The 18,143-nt window shown below is 39.1% G+C and overlaps 1 protein-coding gene across 8 annotated transcripts in view; it reads left to right on the forward strand.

The window, feature by feature from the left end:
- Positions 1-18,143, forward strand: part of MAP3K20 (mitogen-activated protein kinase kinase kinase 20) — a 188,151-nt gene that overhangs the window by 101,307 nt on the left and 68,701 nt on the right. For all 8 annotated transcript variants that reach the window (XM_045480232.1, XM_045480227.1, XM_045480225.1 and 5 more), the window contains exons 4-7: positions 3,526-3,627; positions 7,995-8,060; positions 11,584-11,612; positions 11,735-11,872. In XM_045480232.1, coding sequence (XP_045336188.1) covers positions 3,526-3,627; positions 7,995-8,060; positions 11,584-11,612; positions 11,735-11,872 — 335 coding nt within the window. The remainder of the gene's footprint in view (positions 1-3,525; positions 3,628-7,994; positions 8,061-11,583; positions 11,613-11,734; positions 11,873-18,143) is intronic.

Here is an 18,143-nt window from a genome sequence, read left to right on the forward strand (position 1 = left end):
GTCAAGGAAGATCTGTATTAGCAAACTGAATCCAGCCACCTATAAAAAGAATTATATACCATTATATACCAAATGGAATTTATCCCCAAAATGCACAGTTGGTTTAACATGTGAAATCAATTAATGTAATTAATGCACAGTTTAACATCTGAAATCAATTAATGTAAGGCAATTACAAAATTGAATGCTCTTTTCGTAAGACTGGGGACAGGGTAGTGAGGTTCCACTCTTGCCACATCTATTCAGCATTATACTGGAGGTTCTAGCCAGTACAATTAGATAAGAAAAATAAAAGGAGTCTATACTGGAAAGGAAGAAGTAAAAGTGTCTCATATGACATGATCCTGTGTGTAGAAAATCCCAAGGAATCCACAAAATCTACCAAAGCTCATAAGCAAGGTCACAAGGATCCAAGATTAATGTAAAAAAATCAGTTGTATTTCTATATATCGAGAATGAACAGTCTAAAAATGAAATTAAGAAACAATTTAGTTCAGGGTGCCTGGCTGGCTCAGTTGGTTAGAGCATACAACTCTTGATCTTCGGGTTGTAAGTTTGACCCCTACGTTGGGTGTAGAGATTGCTTAAAAATAAAATCTTAAAAAGAAAAAAGAAATAATTTCATTCACAGTATCAAAAAGAATAAAATAGTTGAGGATAAATTTAGTAAAGAAGTATAAGATTTTTACCATGAAAAGTATAAAATATTGCTGAGAGAAACTATAGATCTAAATAATATGGAGAAGAAATATTACATGTTCATAGTTTGGAAGACTCATTATTGTCAAGATGGCAATTCTCCCCCAAATTGATTTATTATTAAAAATTTTTTAATGTTTATTAATTTTTGAGAGAGAGAGCGTGAGCAGGGGAGGGGCAGAGAGAGAGGGAGACACAGAATCTGAAGCAGGCTCCAGGCTCTGAGCTGTCAGCGCAGAGCCTGGCTAGAACTCAAGAACTGTGAGATCATGAGCTGAACCCAAAGTTGGACACTTAACCAACTGAGCCACCCACGTGCCCCCCAAATTGATTTTATGACTTCAAAAATGATTCATATCTAAATCCCAGCAAATTTTTTTAAATAAGACATTACAAGGTGATTCTAAAATTCACATAAGAAATGCAAAAGACCTAGAGTTTTAAAGAACTAAGGTTGAAGACTTAGACTATGTCATATCAATACTTACTGTAAGTCTGTAGTAATCAGCAGTATAGCACAAGAATAGATGTAGTATCAGCACAAGGATAGGCATATAGCCAATGTAACAAAATTAAGAATTTAGGGGAAAAAATCCTACATTGATTGTTAATTTATTTTCTTTTTTTTTTTTTTTTTTTTTTTTTTTTTAAAGTTTATTTATTTTTGGGACAGAGAGAGACAGAGCATGAACGGGGGAGGGGCAGAGAGAGAGGGAGACACAGAATCGGAAACAGGCTCCAGGCTCTGAGCCATCAGCCCAGAGCCCGACGCGGGGCTCGAACTCACGGACCGCGAGATCGTGACCTGGCTGAAGTCGGACGCTTAACCGACTGCGCCACCCAGGCGCCCCTGTTAATTTATTTTCAACAAAGGTGCCAAGACAATGGGTAAAAGATAGTCTCTTCAGGACGCCTGGGTGGCTCAGTCGGTTAAGCGTCTGACTTCACCTCAGGTCATGATCTTGCGGTTTGTAAGTTCGAGCCCCACGTCTGACTCTGCTGACAGCTCAGAGCCTGGAGCCTGCTTTGGATTCTGTGTCTCCCTCTCTCTCTCTGCCCCTCCCTGCTCACGCTCTGTATCTCTCTCCTTCAAAAATAAACAAACATAAAAAAAAAAAAAATTAAAGGTAGTCTTTTCAACAAATTGTGCCAGGACAGTTAGAAGTCCACATGCAAAAAAAATTATCTTAAATCCTCCCCTCAAACCACACACAAAAATGAACCCAAAATGGGTGGTAGACCTAAGTGGAAGAGCTAAAACTGTAGAACTCTCAGAAGAAAAACAGGAGAAAATCTATATACTTTTGGGTTAGGCAGAGTTCTGAGATATGAGACCAAAAGCACAATCCATGAAAGAGAAAAATGATATATTTGACTTCATCAAAATTAAGAATTTTTGGTCTTTGAAAGATGCTGTTAAGGGAATGAAAAGACAAGTTACAGACTCGGAGAAGATATTTAAAATCATAAATCTCATAAAGGACTTGCTTCCAGAATAAACAAGGGACTCCTAAAATTCAATATTAATAAACCTAATTTTAAAGCAGGAAAACTATTCAAATAGACATTTTGCCTAAGAACATATACTAGGGGCTAATAGGCACTTGAAAAGATGTTCAACTTTATTAGTCACTGGGAAGATGCAGTTAACAATATGAGATGCCACTGGAATTATATACTAAAATGGCTATAATTAAAAACACAGACAATACCAAGTGTTGACAAGGATGTGGAGAAACTGAAACCCTCATAGAGTGCTAGTGGGAGTATAAAATGATACGGCCTCTTTGGAAAGCAGTTTGATAGTTTTTTAAAAAGTTGAACATAAACTTACTATATACCCCAGCAATTCCTCTTCTAGGAATCTACCCAAGAGAAATGAAAACATATTTCCTTACAAAGGCATGTACACAAATGTTGATAGGACACTATTCATAATAGCCAAAAATCAGGAATAGCCCAAATATCTATTAACTGGTGAATGAATAAAAATAATTGTGGTAGATCCACACAATGGATTGTTATTATTCAACAATAAAAAGGAATAGAGTACAGCATGAATGAGCCTCAGAATCATGTTAAGAGAAAAAAGTCAGACACAAAAGGCCACATGTTGTATGGTTCCATTTATATGAAATGTGCAGAAAGGGTATATTTGTAGAGCAAGAAATCAGACCGTATGTAGGGCTGGGGCTGAGAGCGGAGCTTAACTGCAAAGGGGCACAAGGGAGCCCCTTGGAGTGGTGGAAAGGTTCTAACATTGGATTGGGTGGTGGTTGCCCAGCTCTGTCAATTTACCGAAAATCACAATTGTACACATACAGTAGGCGAACTTCATGGTAGGTAATTTGTATCTCAAAGCCATTTTTATATCTCAAAGGTTTTTGTGTGTGTGCTTAAATTTTGAGGGCTCTTCTAAATCCTGATGCAACAGGGATTGATTTGTTTACCTTGTCACACAGATGCTCTTATGAATTTAATTTTCCTCTCTCTCTCTCTCATAAGAATGACAGTTGTTAAAAGAAGTACCTACACACACGCCTGCCTTTGTTTCAGATCCATTCTTCCAACACCTCTTTGTGTTTCTCAGCTCCATCCAAGTGACGTTTGATTTCGGCCTCAGTTGAAGTTCTAGTATTCGTTCTGTCAGTGGTCTTGTCTTTGACAAATTTCTTTTCAGGATGGTATTAACTTTAAGAAACCTCAGCATGGAACGGTCCTTATGTGCTTTTAATGTCCTTTGTTAAATCCTTTCATGGGTACACAGTCTTATTTCTGAAATGCACCTGGATTTTAATTATATGCTTGTCTTTCCTTTGAAACTAGAATATGCTTCTCTGGGATCACTCTATGATTACATTAATAGTAACAGAAGTGAGGAGATGGACATGGATCACATTATGACCTGGGCCACTGATGTAGCCAAAGGTAACGAAGCTTCCTGTGTTCTCACAGAATTGGTGGGGCACGTTTTCCCATCTTGATGTGGTGACTTAAGGCAGAAGATTTGTTCTTCTGTGTCTTTAGATGTTTCTTTTTCAGACTAAAAGTACCAGGAGTTCTGCAACTTTCTGTACAGATATTTTCATTGTATTTCATATTTTAATTCAAGTATAGTTATTTAACATACAGTGTTACATTCACTTCAGGTGTACAATATAGTGATTCGACAATTCTCTACATTACTCAGTGCTCATCAGGACAAGTGCACTCCTTAATCCTCTTCACCTGTTTCACCCATCACCGCCCCCCCCCACCCCAGCAGCCATCTTTTTGTTCTCTATAGTTAACAGTCAGGATTTTTGGTTTGTGTGTCTCTCTCTCCCTACCTCCCTCCCTCCCTCTCTCTCTCTCCTCCCTCCCTCTCTCCCTCCCCCCCCTTTTGTATAGATATTTTAAGTCCCTGCCTTTCCACTCCTGCATTCTTTTTCTCTCTTTACTTTATTTCTTTCCCTAAAACCAAGTCCTAACAAAATCCGTGGCTCCAGGGCAGCCATTTTTGCCACATTTTGTGACATTGTAATTGACCAGCTTGCTTGATCAACACATTAAATGGAAAGATCATAATTCTGTTGTTCTGCAAGACTCCACTCAGACTTAGTATCCAGAAAACGTGATTTATTGTGGGATTAGTTCTGCTCATTTTGTGTACATAATAATATGCTAAAAATAGTAACCACTTTCAAAAAAAAGTTTTATTTGTCCTGCCATGTGAAAGCAATTCAGATTTTATTTTATATTTAATGTAAACTTGGAAGTCATCCTTGGAAATGAAATATTTTTAATACCCAAAACCCCTAAACAAGGTGCCCAGTTCTTTTTCCCTCATAAATTCCTGCATAGACTAATGCTTTCTAAAGCAATTTAAATTCCGTTTATTTTTATCTTTTCTTTTCCATTTTCCTAACTGAAGGTCTCTGAGTTTTATTTATAACTGTCAAAGTTGCTTTGGAAACAACTTAATCTAAATAATGAGTGCTGATAGTTACACTTGTATTCTAGCAACCCCTAGAAAGTAAGGGTGTCCAGATTTTACCCAGGCACTTCACTTCTTTGCATCTCGCTAGTCTAAGCTCTATAAGCATCTCTTTACAAAGCAAATAAAAGGATATTTAGCACCCAGTAAGGAGAGCAACTCATACTTTGATTTCACTGGGAAGTCACACAGTGACTTCCAAAAGTAATAGTCTTTCCTTTGGGGAATTATCTTGTCAGTTTTAAGTTTCATCAACACCTGCCAAATTCTTCAAATAGGGAAAGTGAAAAAAAAAAAGTTTTTTTTAATTTCATGCAAAATGCTGCTGCTGAACCATACTTCATTACCTTATAAGAATAACAAGCTCTGTGTTTAGGATGGTGTGCCTAAGGCTTTGGCTATGTTAATTAACTTAATTGTGTATTCATGCATCAGGCATTTCAAAATCAGCCTTAAATTTTGGCATTCTTAAAGACATTTTCCTGTAACATCATAGTCACTCCTGTATGTGTCACTAGTACACGGGAACCACCTGTTTGTAAGCAGGGTGGTGTGCTATTTCGGAGAACCACCGGAAGCATTGTGGAAACACACTCCCATAAATGTAAATGCATATGCAGGCAGTCTCTGGCTTAAAGCACTTCACCTTACAGACATTTGCGTTTAGGGTGCTCAGCCAATTACACCCATGTTATTACTTAATGGCACTTAGGATGGGTAGACAGCAAACAAATCAACTGACATCAGTCACTCCGCTTCCTGCTGTGCACGTGCCACTTCAGCTTCCCTGGCCCTCAGCCTGTGAACCTCTTCCCTCCGGCCCTTTCCCTGCACAGTCCTTGTCTGAGGGGCAAGTCCCTTGGCTCCAGATCAGCTCAGTCATCGCTGGGGTTTCTCAAGACGGCTGGCACTGGGTGTCAGAAGGACAAAGAAGAGAAAGAGCAGGGCTAATTAAGTAGTAGACTGGAACTCCAGGGACAGAGTAGGGATGGAGGGAATGAGTAGACGGGGACTGCATGCCAGACTGCAGAGTAATGACATCACGTTTTCATGGCTGGCGAATTGCTCTAAAAGGCAAGTTCTAACGTGTTTGGCCTCAGGTGAGAAGAATGAGGCAGAGAAGAAACTTGTTTATTTATAGTCCCAAGTAATGCTTAATATTTAAAATGGCCTATAAAAGGAAGAAGAAATCAGTGCTTTCAGAATGACTTCAGCTCTGTCTGGTAAAGCTCTGCACAGAACTTGGAGAGTGAAAGGAACCCTTGGTTTTTATTGATTCCGTTTCAAATTCAGCCATGTATCTTTCAGTTTGACCACGATCGAAGACATCAAAGCAACAAGATGTTGAGAAATCAAAGAATGAATAGTTCTATTCAAATAAGAGTTGATTCATGCATTTTGAAGTAGGCATTGCTTAACATTACTGCTGACAGAATACCTCCTCAAAGCCAAAAAGCAAAAAAAAAAAAAAAAAAAAAAGCCTCTCTTCTCTCTCAGTGGGAAGGGAAATGGAGGGTGGACCAGCAAGTAGGTCTGAACTGCTGTAGGTCACTCACCAGTGTGTCAAGGGAACGATTAAAAACAGGTGAATCTGGATCCAGTCTGGTAATGGTCCTCCCTGATTCCAAATCTCCCCCAGATGACACCAGTCACTTCTTTGGGAACCCAAATCTTAAAACTGATAATGGCGTTTTTCAGCCTTTTTCATTGTTCGTAATAAAAATAAGGCAGAAGTATGGATGGCTCTGTAAAAACAAATTAAAGAGAATTTTATATGATTGTGATTACTGCTATGTTTATACACACTGAATATCCTGTAAATGTATGTTATACATTATACACAATTTATAATATTTTTTCTCAAAATATCTGCCATAAGGAAGAAAATGCCTATATTTAAAGCTTTTGTGTTGTGTTTTGAAATCATTACTTGTCAGCAGGTATAAAAACTATCTAGCCCTGCCTCTAATTGTAATTAAACAGATTCTACCTGAATTTGGTTCTTAAAGCAAGAAAGAGGTATGACATCCAGTCCTAAAAATGATTAAAAGTTATCCAAATGGTAGCTATTGAATTTTTAGTTTGTAATATGTAGAATGTCATGTTAGAAGAACACTCTCCTGTATTCTAGCTCTGTCTTGTGTAAGATCGCTTAAATTACTGAGACTTCTGTCACCCTGAATCTTTTCAGTAATATCTATATAATGCAGGAGTTTAAGTTTTTAAATATTCTTTGTTCTTGGATGACTCTTCAATATTTAACAATCAGAATGATAGAAAAATAATAGATTACTTTAAAAATTAGCCTTAATAAAATTGAAATTTTCTATATACTCAGAACCAAAGCCTGCTTATTATGTGTAAATGGATAATTCATTAACAAAAGGAGCTTGTTTGATTGTGGTGGTGGGGAAGCTGTTTCATCCATTACTTAGAAGACAATTTGTGAAGAAAAGGGAAAGGAAATACTATATTTCAATAGAAAATGTTATTCTTTATTCTAAGAAGGTAGATAGTACATAAATACTACATAAGAGTCACTACCAAGAGGATAACTGTGAAGTATATATCTTTTAAAGTCTGATTTAAAACAGTAATGTATAATTTTTTATTCAAAATAATAAAACTATACTTTTTATATATACATTCAGTTTACTGAAGTAACTTGATTTACATTCTAAATATGTTGGAGAGAATTTTGGAGTGCATTTAAATATAGATTATCCTGAAGAGTCATCCTTGTAAAAAGAATAAAATATTTTGCAACTCCTGTAAGTTTCTGTATCTGAGGATCATAAAATCTTTTATCAACCACAACTAATGAATCAAACCAGTTCTCCCCACCCGTACCCCACCAGCACTCCCAGGGGCTTATTAGAGTGAGTACTGAGAAAATAAATCAAGCTGCAGAAATCCAGATGAAAACTGAAAACCTGGGTCAGAACTTTGGCTGATTTAGAAGGCAACTGGTAGTGGAATACCTTAGTCATTGGAACGCTTCTTCCGGTTGTAACTGTGCTATTTTTGTGCAGACTCCAGAAAATTAAGGTTTCCTTATTAGGTATTGTAAGAAGCTGGCTTTACCCACAATCAAATTCCAACTTCTAAGAGACTAGAGCACATAAACTTGCCTTAGCATACAAATTTTCCTAATGTAGATATACCCTGTCTCTATCAATCATGTAAGAACAGAACACATGAATTTAGTTTCTGCTGTTGAATCCTCTGCAAAAATATGACATACTGATGTTTGAAAATAGCTAATACTGATGCAGTGATGAAAAATGATATTAATGGGCCTTTCTTCTTGTACGAAAAGGAATGCACTATTTACATATGGAGGCTCCTGTCAAAGTGATTCACAGAGATCTCAAGTCAAGAAATGGTAATGTAGCCATATGTTTTTATTTACCTATTTTATTATGAAATCCATGCACCTTGCTATAGAGATAGGCTCATGCTTTTCAGATCTTTTGTACCCTGATGTTTTAACCCGTCACTGATACCATGAAAATCTTTCCAGTGTTTGTAAATATCAAAATTCTTTATTTTATTTTAAGAAGCTGCATAGTATTCTATTGTATGAATAGCACAGAATGTGGACATTTGGGGTTGTTTACATTTTTTTCTATGATAGAAAATGTTGAGCTTGATACTTCTCAGCAAAAATTTTCAACACATCCTTAATTATTTCCCTAGAATAATTTTCTAAAAGAGATGTTGCTGGATCAAAGCATGTAGTCATACACTTCTAGTCTTCTATTTTTAGATGGTTCTCTGTACTAGCAGCTTTGAGTTTTGTTCTTGTTATTTCTGAATTATTTGGTGTAAACTTTTGATGTTCGTCATATTACCTGGAGTAGTGCCCAAAAATGATCAACACATTTCAGAGTTTGGAAAGCAAAGGCTTTCTTTTTCTTCTTTTCTTCTGTACTCTTCAAAGTTTATTTATGATCCTATATTTTATAATTTAGAAAGTGAGTAGGGGTACCTGGATGGTTCAGCCGGTTGAGCATCAGACTCTTGATTTCAGCTGAGGTCATGATCCCAGGGTTGTGGGATGGAGCCCCGTGTCGGGCTTTACATTCAATAAGGAGCTGCTTGAGATTCTCTCTCTCCCTCTGCCCCTCCCCGACTCTCTCTGAAAAATAAAAAAATAAATATAAAAAAGAGAAAGTGCGCGTTTAAAAATGACTGGCAGGATTAGATATTATTACCTTTAAGTAACAGAATGCTTCTTCTGTTACATCACTCGGAAGCTAATGGATAAAGGCAGGGAGTGGGATTATTTAGCTGGCCCACACCAGCTGAAGTAAACATTAGAGCTTGTTACTGAAAAGAAAAAATCTTGCTATCAATCCATTTCTATGCTTTAATTATTTCCATGCTTTCCAAATGATTCTTCTAAGTAGGGAGAACTATTTAATTTTTTAAAATCTTTAAATCACTGTAGTTAAAATGGGTATATGCTACAAAGGCGATCCTTGCAATGGGTAGTTGGAGGAAGAGACGCCGGGGATGGGCCAGATGCCCTTGTTGGGACTCCAGGACTGTGAGGGTTGTTGCAGTGGAGAAAAGGAAGTTCTTGGCAGCCGCCACTCATCAGTAGTCCGGGTTGTACCCCAGGCTTGACCCTGACTGTTCTTTCCTTTGTCTAGGTCATCTCTTATCCTCTTATCCTTTGGCTCCTCACAGACAAACTTCCTAGAGCTAAGCGCTTTTGAGAGGAGTTGGCTAACAGGAAGTTGTTAGGAAATCATTTCAATCCAGTAGGACATATCAGAGTCTTACGCCCGTAGATTTTTAGTTCATGCTCAGAATTTCATGCTAACAAGTTATTTGACTTCTATTTTTTTTTAATCTGCTTTATCAGTATATCCTGAACATATCATGAGATGACAGTGATTAAATTTTGGGTTTGAAACTAATAACGGAGACTGTCCTGATTTTCACCAGTCACAATTTTTGCAGTTATTTGATGGGAAAATAACATACACATTGCAACAATATTGACCTAAGTTTTAGCAATTTTTTTCTGAAACAGGGAATAACAAGACTCTTTTATCTTCTGTTATACCTTTTTATAATTTTGTTTTTTTTTAATTAAGCACTTGCTAATCTTATGAGAAAAAAGTAATAGAGGTATTTTAAAGAGTAACTGAATGTGGCATTTAACTATATATATATATATGTATGTATATGTATATGTATATGTGTGTATATATATATTTTTTAAACTTATAGCTTGTATATGATATCACATTTATCCTTAGGCTATCTCATGCAAAGAGTATTTTTCCCACTTATCAAGGTCATTAGTAACAGCTAGTAAGCATTGATCAGCTACCATGTTGAGGGCTCTGTGTGGCTGACAAAAGAAATACCAGAACAGTTCTTCAAGGTCTGCCTTGGGCCTCCTTGCCTCTTATGCTCTTATTCACTCACTGCCATAAAAGTCCCATCTGTGTATTAATGCTCTTAACAGACCTCAGCCTCAGAATCACATGTCTGTCTGCTTTTTGGGAGTGGCTGCACAGATATTCGTATGACTCGAACATGTATTGTGTTCACGTTGATCTTTTCATCTCTCTACCCACTAAAAACTTATTGCCTTTCTCTGTGAATGGCAGTACCAATTGCCTAACCTAGAAATGAGATAAAAAGGGACAGTTTGAGTGCAGAGCTCCTGTTGTAACCATTGTACTGTATTGCCTCTTTATTTGATTTCATCCTTGAGTCCTTCCTCCCCGCCCTGCGTCTCATCATTTAAGCCCAGCTGATTCTGCCTCCTAAATGTGCCTTGACTCGGTCCACGTCTCTCCTGTGGTATGCCGCGGCCTTTGTACAGGCATCCTACAACTGCTTGTGTGCACAGTGATCTCCTTGCCTCCAGTTCTGTTCTCTCATATGCTCTCCCCTCTGCACATTTGACCATTTCAGTTCTCTGGTTAAAATTGTTCAGTGGCCTTCCACGTCTCACAAAGACTCTTCCAGACCAGGCCCCTGCCTTCCAAAGCTGCGTGTCTTTCCCTCTGCTCCTGACCTTCTGCAAGGCTCTTTTTTCTAAGAATGTGCTTTCCCCCTGCGGCGCTCCTCTGTCTGCTTAATCCCAGCTTGTTCTGCAGGTCTTCGTGTAAGCACCATTTCTTCCAAAAACTTCTCTCCGACTTCCTGAGACGTAGATATCCCTGCTCTTTGGTTCTGAGGCAGTCTCTGTGTATCTCTCATCATAGAATTTATCCCACTTAATTATAGACATTTTAAATTAAAAATTTTAACTCCAGCGTGATTAACATATGGTATTATATTAGTTTCAGGTGTCATCCCACTTGATTATAGATCATGGTTTCAGGGTCTCTCCCATTAGAGTGTAAGCTCCACAGAGACAAGCCAGTCTTGCTCATCTTCCTCTTCCAGAACATAGTACGTGGCCTTGCCCATAGTAGGTGCTCGGCAAATATTTGTTAAGTGAATGAATGTGTGAAAGAGTGAATGAATGAATTTTGTCCCTGCCTATAAGAAAATTACTCTTCAGTTGAGAGCAAAAACTATATACCATGAAGTGATAGTGCTGATGCCTTCCTCAATATCATGCTGGCAGTCTAGTGGCAGAACCCAAGTAAAAAGTTTGGTTCTCTCTACAACTATTAATGCATGCCCTGTTTACTGGACAGTATGACATTTGATTTAAACAAATGTTTTGAAAACCCTTTTAATCAGCACCTCAAGGAATTCGTTTTTTGGTTTTGTTTTAATGTCAGCTTTTTGCAAAATCTTCAATGTAGTAAATACTTCAGTTTTACCTTTCACATGCCATATGGAAGATAGAAATTTATGGCAGTTTTTTCTTTCAGTATAAGATGACTCAAATTAGATGATTATCATAATTTTTCTTTCTTTTTTTTTAGTTGTTATAGCTGCTGATGGGGTATTGAAGGTAGGACTGTTTCTTTTAATTTTCTTCAAAAGTATTTCTAAACTTCAGATGTAGGTTTTTGTGGCTGATAATTCTTTTATTCATCAGTAGCAGAAGGTTGATACTTGTTTCTCTCTTCTCAGATATGCGATTTTGGTGCCTCTCGGTTCCATAACCATACAACACACATGTCCTTGGTTGGAACTTTCCCATGGATGGCCCCAGAAGTTATCCAGAGTCTCCCTGTGTCTGAAACTTGTGACACGTATTCCTATGGTGTGGTGAGTTCATTTCTCATCTTTTGTTGCCCAAGGAAATGCAAAAAGCCAACACCTACAGAGGGGGATACAGCAATTTAACACAGCTTTACGGCAGTGATGCTGTTTCCTGGTGGGATGCCTAGAGCAGTGGCCGATCCAGTCGCGGGGACGTTTCCTGTGATCACTTTTATTGTGTCCTGTGTTGAGAAGAAACCAGTGCTGCTTCCAAACAGCGAATTGGATGGACCCTGAAGTCACATCGGGCCTGACGCACTCCTGGGAAGAGTGCTGTCCTGGGCTGGACATGTGACTGTGCAATGTCTGTGTAAGTCAGTGGGAATGTGGGTCATTTGGAACGGGACTTCATTGTAATAAGTTACTCAGAACACACCAATAGATCTGCCACATGATTTCATTAACAGGAGATGTTTGAATGTCAACTTTAAGCTGACTGGTGAGTTTCTGGAGAGTATAGAAGGAAAAGTATAGCTTTTAGCACATGGCCTTGCCCATGTCTGCTGCGAGTCTTACAAAGTAGCATGAGTCTCTGAAACATGAATCGAAGGTATTGTGTAAAAGTCACAACTTAGCAGCACAGTTACGAGAATAGAATGTGGGGGTAGGGGATGCTCAGGGAATGGAGACCACAGGAAAGGATCCCTTAAGGAGCAGAAGCTTTTGGAGGAGGAGTTTTGAGGTAGATCATTCTTGAGGAATAAGCAGAGAGAAAGAAGTAAGTGAAATAGGGAGACCGGTGGGATGGGAGGCGAAGATGGGCAAGGTGATTCTTTGGTAGTAGAAGGAACTCATTTGTTGCTTGTTTTTGTTTTGTTTTGTTTTGTTTTTAATTAATTTTATTTTGAGAGAGAAAGAGAGGGAGAGGGGCAGAGAGAGAAGGAGAAAGAGAATCCCAAGCAGACTCTGTGCTGTCAGCACAGAGCCCTATGAGGAGCTCAAACCCACGAACCGTGAGATCATGACCTGAACCGAAGTCGGTCTCTCAACCAACTGTGCCACCCAGGCACACTCCTGTTGCCCCTTTTTAAATTTTTTTTTTTCAACGTTTATTTATTTTTTTTGGGACAGAGAGAGACAGAGCATGAACGGGGGAAGGGCAGAGAGAGAGGGAGACACAGAATCGGAAACAGGCTCCAGGCTCTGAGCCATCAGCCCAGAGCCTGACGCGGGGCTCGAACTCACGGACCGCGAGATCGTGACCTGGCTGAAGTCGGACGCTTAACCGACTGCGCCACCCAGGCGCCCCTTGTTGCCCCTTTTTAAAGATAAGCTTTTTTTAATCCTTAACAATACTGTGTATCTCTTAAAAGGTCTAAAATAGTATTTGTAACTCCTTCTCTTTGGGTCTCACCCTAATTGTAGTGCCTTTATATTCATATTATTACTCTTAAAAGGACATTTTCATAATAAGAAAAGCAGCAGACTAATTTTGGCCCAAATCAACATGGCTCTTCTTCCCAAACTTCTATGATTTCAGTTGTGAGTGACAGCTGATGGCCCAGGAGGAGACCAGCATTGTCGAATGTATTCCTTTGTCTTTCGAGGCCATCAGTCTCTAAATATTTACTGCTGGCTTCATTACTTAAGTTTTGGGCTTGTTTTCATTGGTAAGCTTTTTCTAAATTATAATACATCTTATGTACACCAAATTTATTTAATATAATAGAAATTAATTTTGTTGGCTATTGGAAAAAGTCTTTACAAGAATGAAATACATGTTTTTAGCAAAAGGCTAGAATTTTAAAGGCTGCAAGACAACAGTTGCTTCAGGCTAAATATCTCATTTCCTATAATTCTGGGTGTTTTTAAGGATGAAGGCTATAGGGGCCGCGTGGGTGGCTTAGTCAATGAGGCGTCTGACTTTGGCTCAGATCATGATCTCGTGGCTCATGGGTTCAGGGCCCTGCATTGGCCTCTGTGCTGACAGAGCAGAACCTGGAGGCTGCTTTGGATTCTGTGTCTCCCTCTCTCTCTGCCCCACCCGTGCGTTTGCTTGTGCGCGCGCTCTCTCTCTCTCTCTCTCTCTCTCTCAAAAAGAAACATTAAAAGAAAAAAAACTAAAAAAAAAGGATGAAGGCTATAAACTATTATAGACAGTGACCAAATAAGTCTCACTGAAAGATGAGGAAAATAACATAAGTGCCTAAAGACACTAGATTCTAAAACTGGTTCCCTGTGTCAAAAATTATTACATTCTGACCATCCTCCAAATCATCTGCTGGGGAGTCTGAAAATGAGGGAATTGGTTGCAATTTCAGACTTTTTGTGAGATCATTTTCTCTTAGGAAGTTCTGTTCCTTTGTTTTTAAGCAATAATGTATTTTTTTGGTGCGTCAGGCACTGTGCTAGGCACTAACATCGGGTAGTTTAAATTGTATTTCGCCAGTCTATTGCTCATCCTGTGGAACAGGAGCCAGCAAACTTTTCCTGTAAAGCACCTGATAGTAAATATTTTAGACTTTAAGGGCCACTAATAATCTCTACTGTGTATACTTTTGGTTTTTTACAGCCTTTGACAAATGTTAAAAGCACTCTGCGTTGTGCAGCAGGCCATGGTTCATTCACAGACTCCTCTGCGGAGCAGGAGGGAGGGGAAGGGGAGCACCACGGCTGGGATGGTTCGTAGAGAGTCATGTGTATACAGACATACACACATGTTTATGTGGTTATAGTTTTTAAATTCTTTTTGCACATTTATATGAACTGGAAGACTTTTGAGGCTCATTTTAACACTCCCCAAGCTCTTGTACAGCACTTTTACTTTTAAAATTCTCCCACGTCTGGGACTTTCCCTATCTCAGAAATGTTTGCTCTGAAAGACAACTCTGAGTTACCCACAGAATGAATTTTTGGTTTCGGTATTATGAAACATTTATGAAAACAAATCTCACACCACCTCCCTCCAAAACCTTACAGTTGCCAGGGGCTTTTGTGTGAAATGCACCCACTGCGTTTCCTGAGCTGAGACAGAATCTCCGTTCCAGTAACCAAGAATCTGTTCATTTTCACACGCAAACTATCAACGATGGTGGTGACTTCTGTTTGCCGTGCTTAGGATTTTTTCCTGTATCTTTTTAAATCCCTTTCACTCATTCCTCATTGACCCCCTCATGTTACCCATAGTTTGAATCAACCTTTCTGAGTCTGCAAATGTTGTTTACTTTATTAAAAAGCTTTTCCTTCAAGTGATTGCTCACTGCTTTTTTAGTAGGTGGGCCTGAACATTTCTCTTGGCGAATAAGGGTTTCTGTGTACTTGTTTACTGATCCTTCCTTTGTTTTGTTCCGAGGAACTTAACAAATTGCTTAACAGATCATTCTATCAAGTAATTTATAGCATGCCTGATAGCCAGTCGCTGAACATTTCCAGTGTTGCTCTATATTTACACACCAGATGCTTCGCCTTAGAACCCATGTGCCCCAGTCACATGCTTCTGAATATCCACTCTGCGTTCATGATAGAGACTTCTTTTGAGTGGTGGAAACTAAAACAGTATCTTAGAGAGGTTTACTTGGAACTCTGGTTATCCTTACCCATAGCTTTATCAACAAAATTCCATTCAGAAAATTGCACATACACTAACTTAAGTATAAATGAGAATTCAAGATTTTATTTAATTCCAACCTATTCCCATTCTGTTCTTGATAAACACCATTTAGTAAAAGAAATAGTACAAGGCATGCTCTTCAGAGTTTTTTGCTTAAGCAATCATAGCATTTTTAAAAAATGAAGAAAACATTACATGGTCAAAGTAAGTATTACCTAAAAGAGCAGTAGCGAATGGTTGTTAAGGTAGGGGCATGTTGGTTTTAGAAGTTTGTAATGCATAGACTTTGAAAGAGAGATCTACCTAGGAAAGCAAGGTGGTTGGTTATTTAGAACTTTTGATCTCCTTTCAAAAATGAGTGAGTAGCTAGAACCACTTGTCATTGAAGTATCTCTTTGCATAGAACAGAATTCCCATAGCTCATTGAAAATCCATCCTGGTCATTGAGCCCCGACACACATACATACATAGCAGTCACATACAGATGAGTAAGACCATAATAAAAGAGTTGTCCTTTTTTAAAATCCACCTCAAAAAAAAAACAACTAATATGTTTTTGCTTTTCATGTTTCTATTTTTTTCAGACTTGCTATAATAACAGTCCCCAGTATCGTCCAAGTCCCTGGCCCTCCGCAGCTTGATAAACCTGTGTGGCTTCTTAGCACATGGCAACACTAACCAGCCTGGTACAGCCTTAAAAATAAATGTGACACAAATCCCCGAAATGGATCTTGTGGTCCTTGCTTCTAAGCTGACAGACTCTGCTAGGCAGGCGATTGTTTCTCTCTCCATTTCACAAGAAAGGAGATTGTGCTACCCCCTTAGGGTGATTTCTCTTGAAGGACCAAACCAGAGGAGTGTGTAGTATGTTATCCACAAAAAAGAAAAGGCTGGAGGAAACCAAAAATCATTGAATGAATAAGCCTTCTGAGAACACAAGGCCTCGCCACTCTTTAGAAACAAAGCTCTCCTAATGGCAATGCAGACAGGATTAGCTTCTCAGAAGCTTCTGAGCCAGAACCACTATTTGAAAATAGAGTGGCTTAAGAGGGAGCATCACTGCCTCACTTGTCTATGAGCCCCGTTCCAGAACCAACCCGGCTCAGGTAATGGCTTTCCATTGTTTGTAAAAGAAAAGGCAGGAAAAGTACACAGCCTTGTCCAAGTTTCTCTGCAAGCTGAAAATAGAAAATTTTCCTTGTGAGCACAATTTAAACGTGAGCACGTCTCAGTATAGAATAGGTTGGAAAGTATTTTTAAGGGGAAAGATCACAATAATGTTTGGCCTGCATCCCCATCACTGGTATTTTCAGGCATAGTTTAATATATTTTTAGACCTCCAAATGACTTCCTCCACAAAGGACTTTTTTGTGCCAAACGTCATTGTGTTTCATGTAGAAACAGCTCTTGTCCTCTATCATACCACCTATGTTTTGATACACGCCTACACCTGGTGAATTAGTAACAGGGCATCGCAGCAGGTGCTGGTGCTGGACTTCACCTAAAGAGCCCAGCGGCTCACGGTGCCCTGTCCAGATCCCACACGTGTGTGGCTGTCACAGGGACCCTCAGCTGCAGGAGCATGTCTGAGATACAGAGAGGGACTAAAATGAAACTCTTATGTTTCCAGTGTTAGAACTCTTGAAGAAATAGAACTCAGATCTTTGTAGATTTTGGCTATTTTCCTACTGAATATTTTGGAACAGAGAATGACAGAAATCTTTTCCCGTATTACTTCCCAAGCTCTTGGTTTTGCATTTTACCTCATACAACGCAGTCAGCCTTCACGTGTGCGCCTGTGCAATGGGTTGTGCGTGCAGGCCACACTCAGAAAACGGGATGCAAGGTCACTTACCTCGACATTTGGGGTCTGGACCATTTGATTTATTTGAAGTCGATTCACTGTACTCTTTCTCCTGAAGAAGGCCAAATCCTTCCATTTGCTTGCTGTTCATATCCCTTCCCCTCCACAATCCTAGCATCAGGGGAGTGGTAATTGCACTGAATGGAGGGGCTTCATTTCCTGCTCGTCCCCCTCCCCTGTGCAGGCGGGGTCCCAGGAGTGATTGCATACCTGTTCTGGTCTTCCTCAGCTTCCTTTACTTATAGTGCTTACTAGAATCATCCCCTTCCGGGATGCCCCTTACCTTTTCCTAATCACTTCTGTGACTCAAATAGAATTATTCAGCAGCTCTTCTAAAGAAGCACCTTACACACTTGATTAAAAGCCGAAAGAGGCTGCAGCGAATTTTTTTTCTCCTGCTTGAGCAGCATCTGCCGATTTCCCTGATTTTCCTGCTAATTATCTTCGTATTAGCCGGAGTTCATTTAACACGTTCTGATTCAAATATGACCGAGCGCTGGCTGAGGAAGCAGTGGATATAGAGTTAAAGGTTTGTAGAACCTGCTTGAATAGATGTCCTCAGTCAACATTCTTATTTAGAAATGGCTTTTGTTTTTAGGACAAGAGAAATCTAAATCAAAACCGAATTCATTTGCTTCTCACCTCTGCCATGGCTCCACACCTGCACTATGGCTCGTCACATTCTCTCTCATACTGCAGCCTTCTCTTCTCTAGAGTTATGTCAGGTTAAGAGCTTGACCTTTAGGGCAAGGCAGCAAGTGCCAATTGATAGCTGAGTGTCTTTCAGCAAGTTTAATTTAACTTTCTTAGGCCTTAGTTTCCTCATCTGTAAAATGAGGATAATATCTGTTCGATGGGGTTGA

This window comes from Leopardus geoffroyi, chromosome C1, assembly GCF_018350155.1.
Source record: "Leopardus geoffroyi isolate Oge1 chromosome C1, O.geoffroyi_Oge1_pat1.0, whole genome shotgun sequence".
In the NCBI taxonomy this organism is placed as follows: Eukaryota; Metazoa; Chordata; class Mammalia; order Carnivora; family Felidae; genus Leopardus; species Leopardus geoffroyi.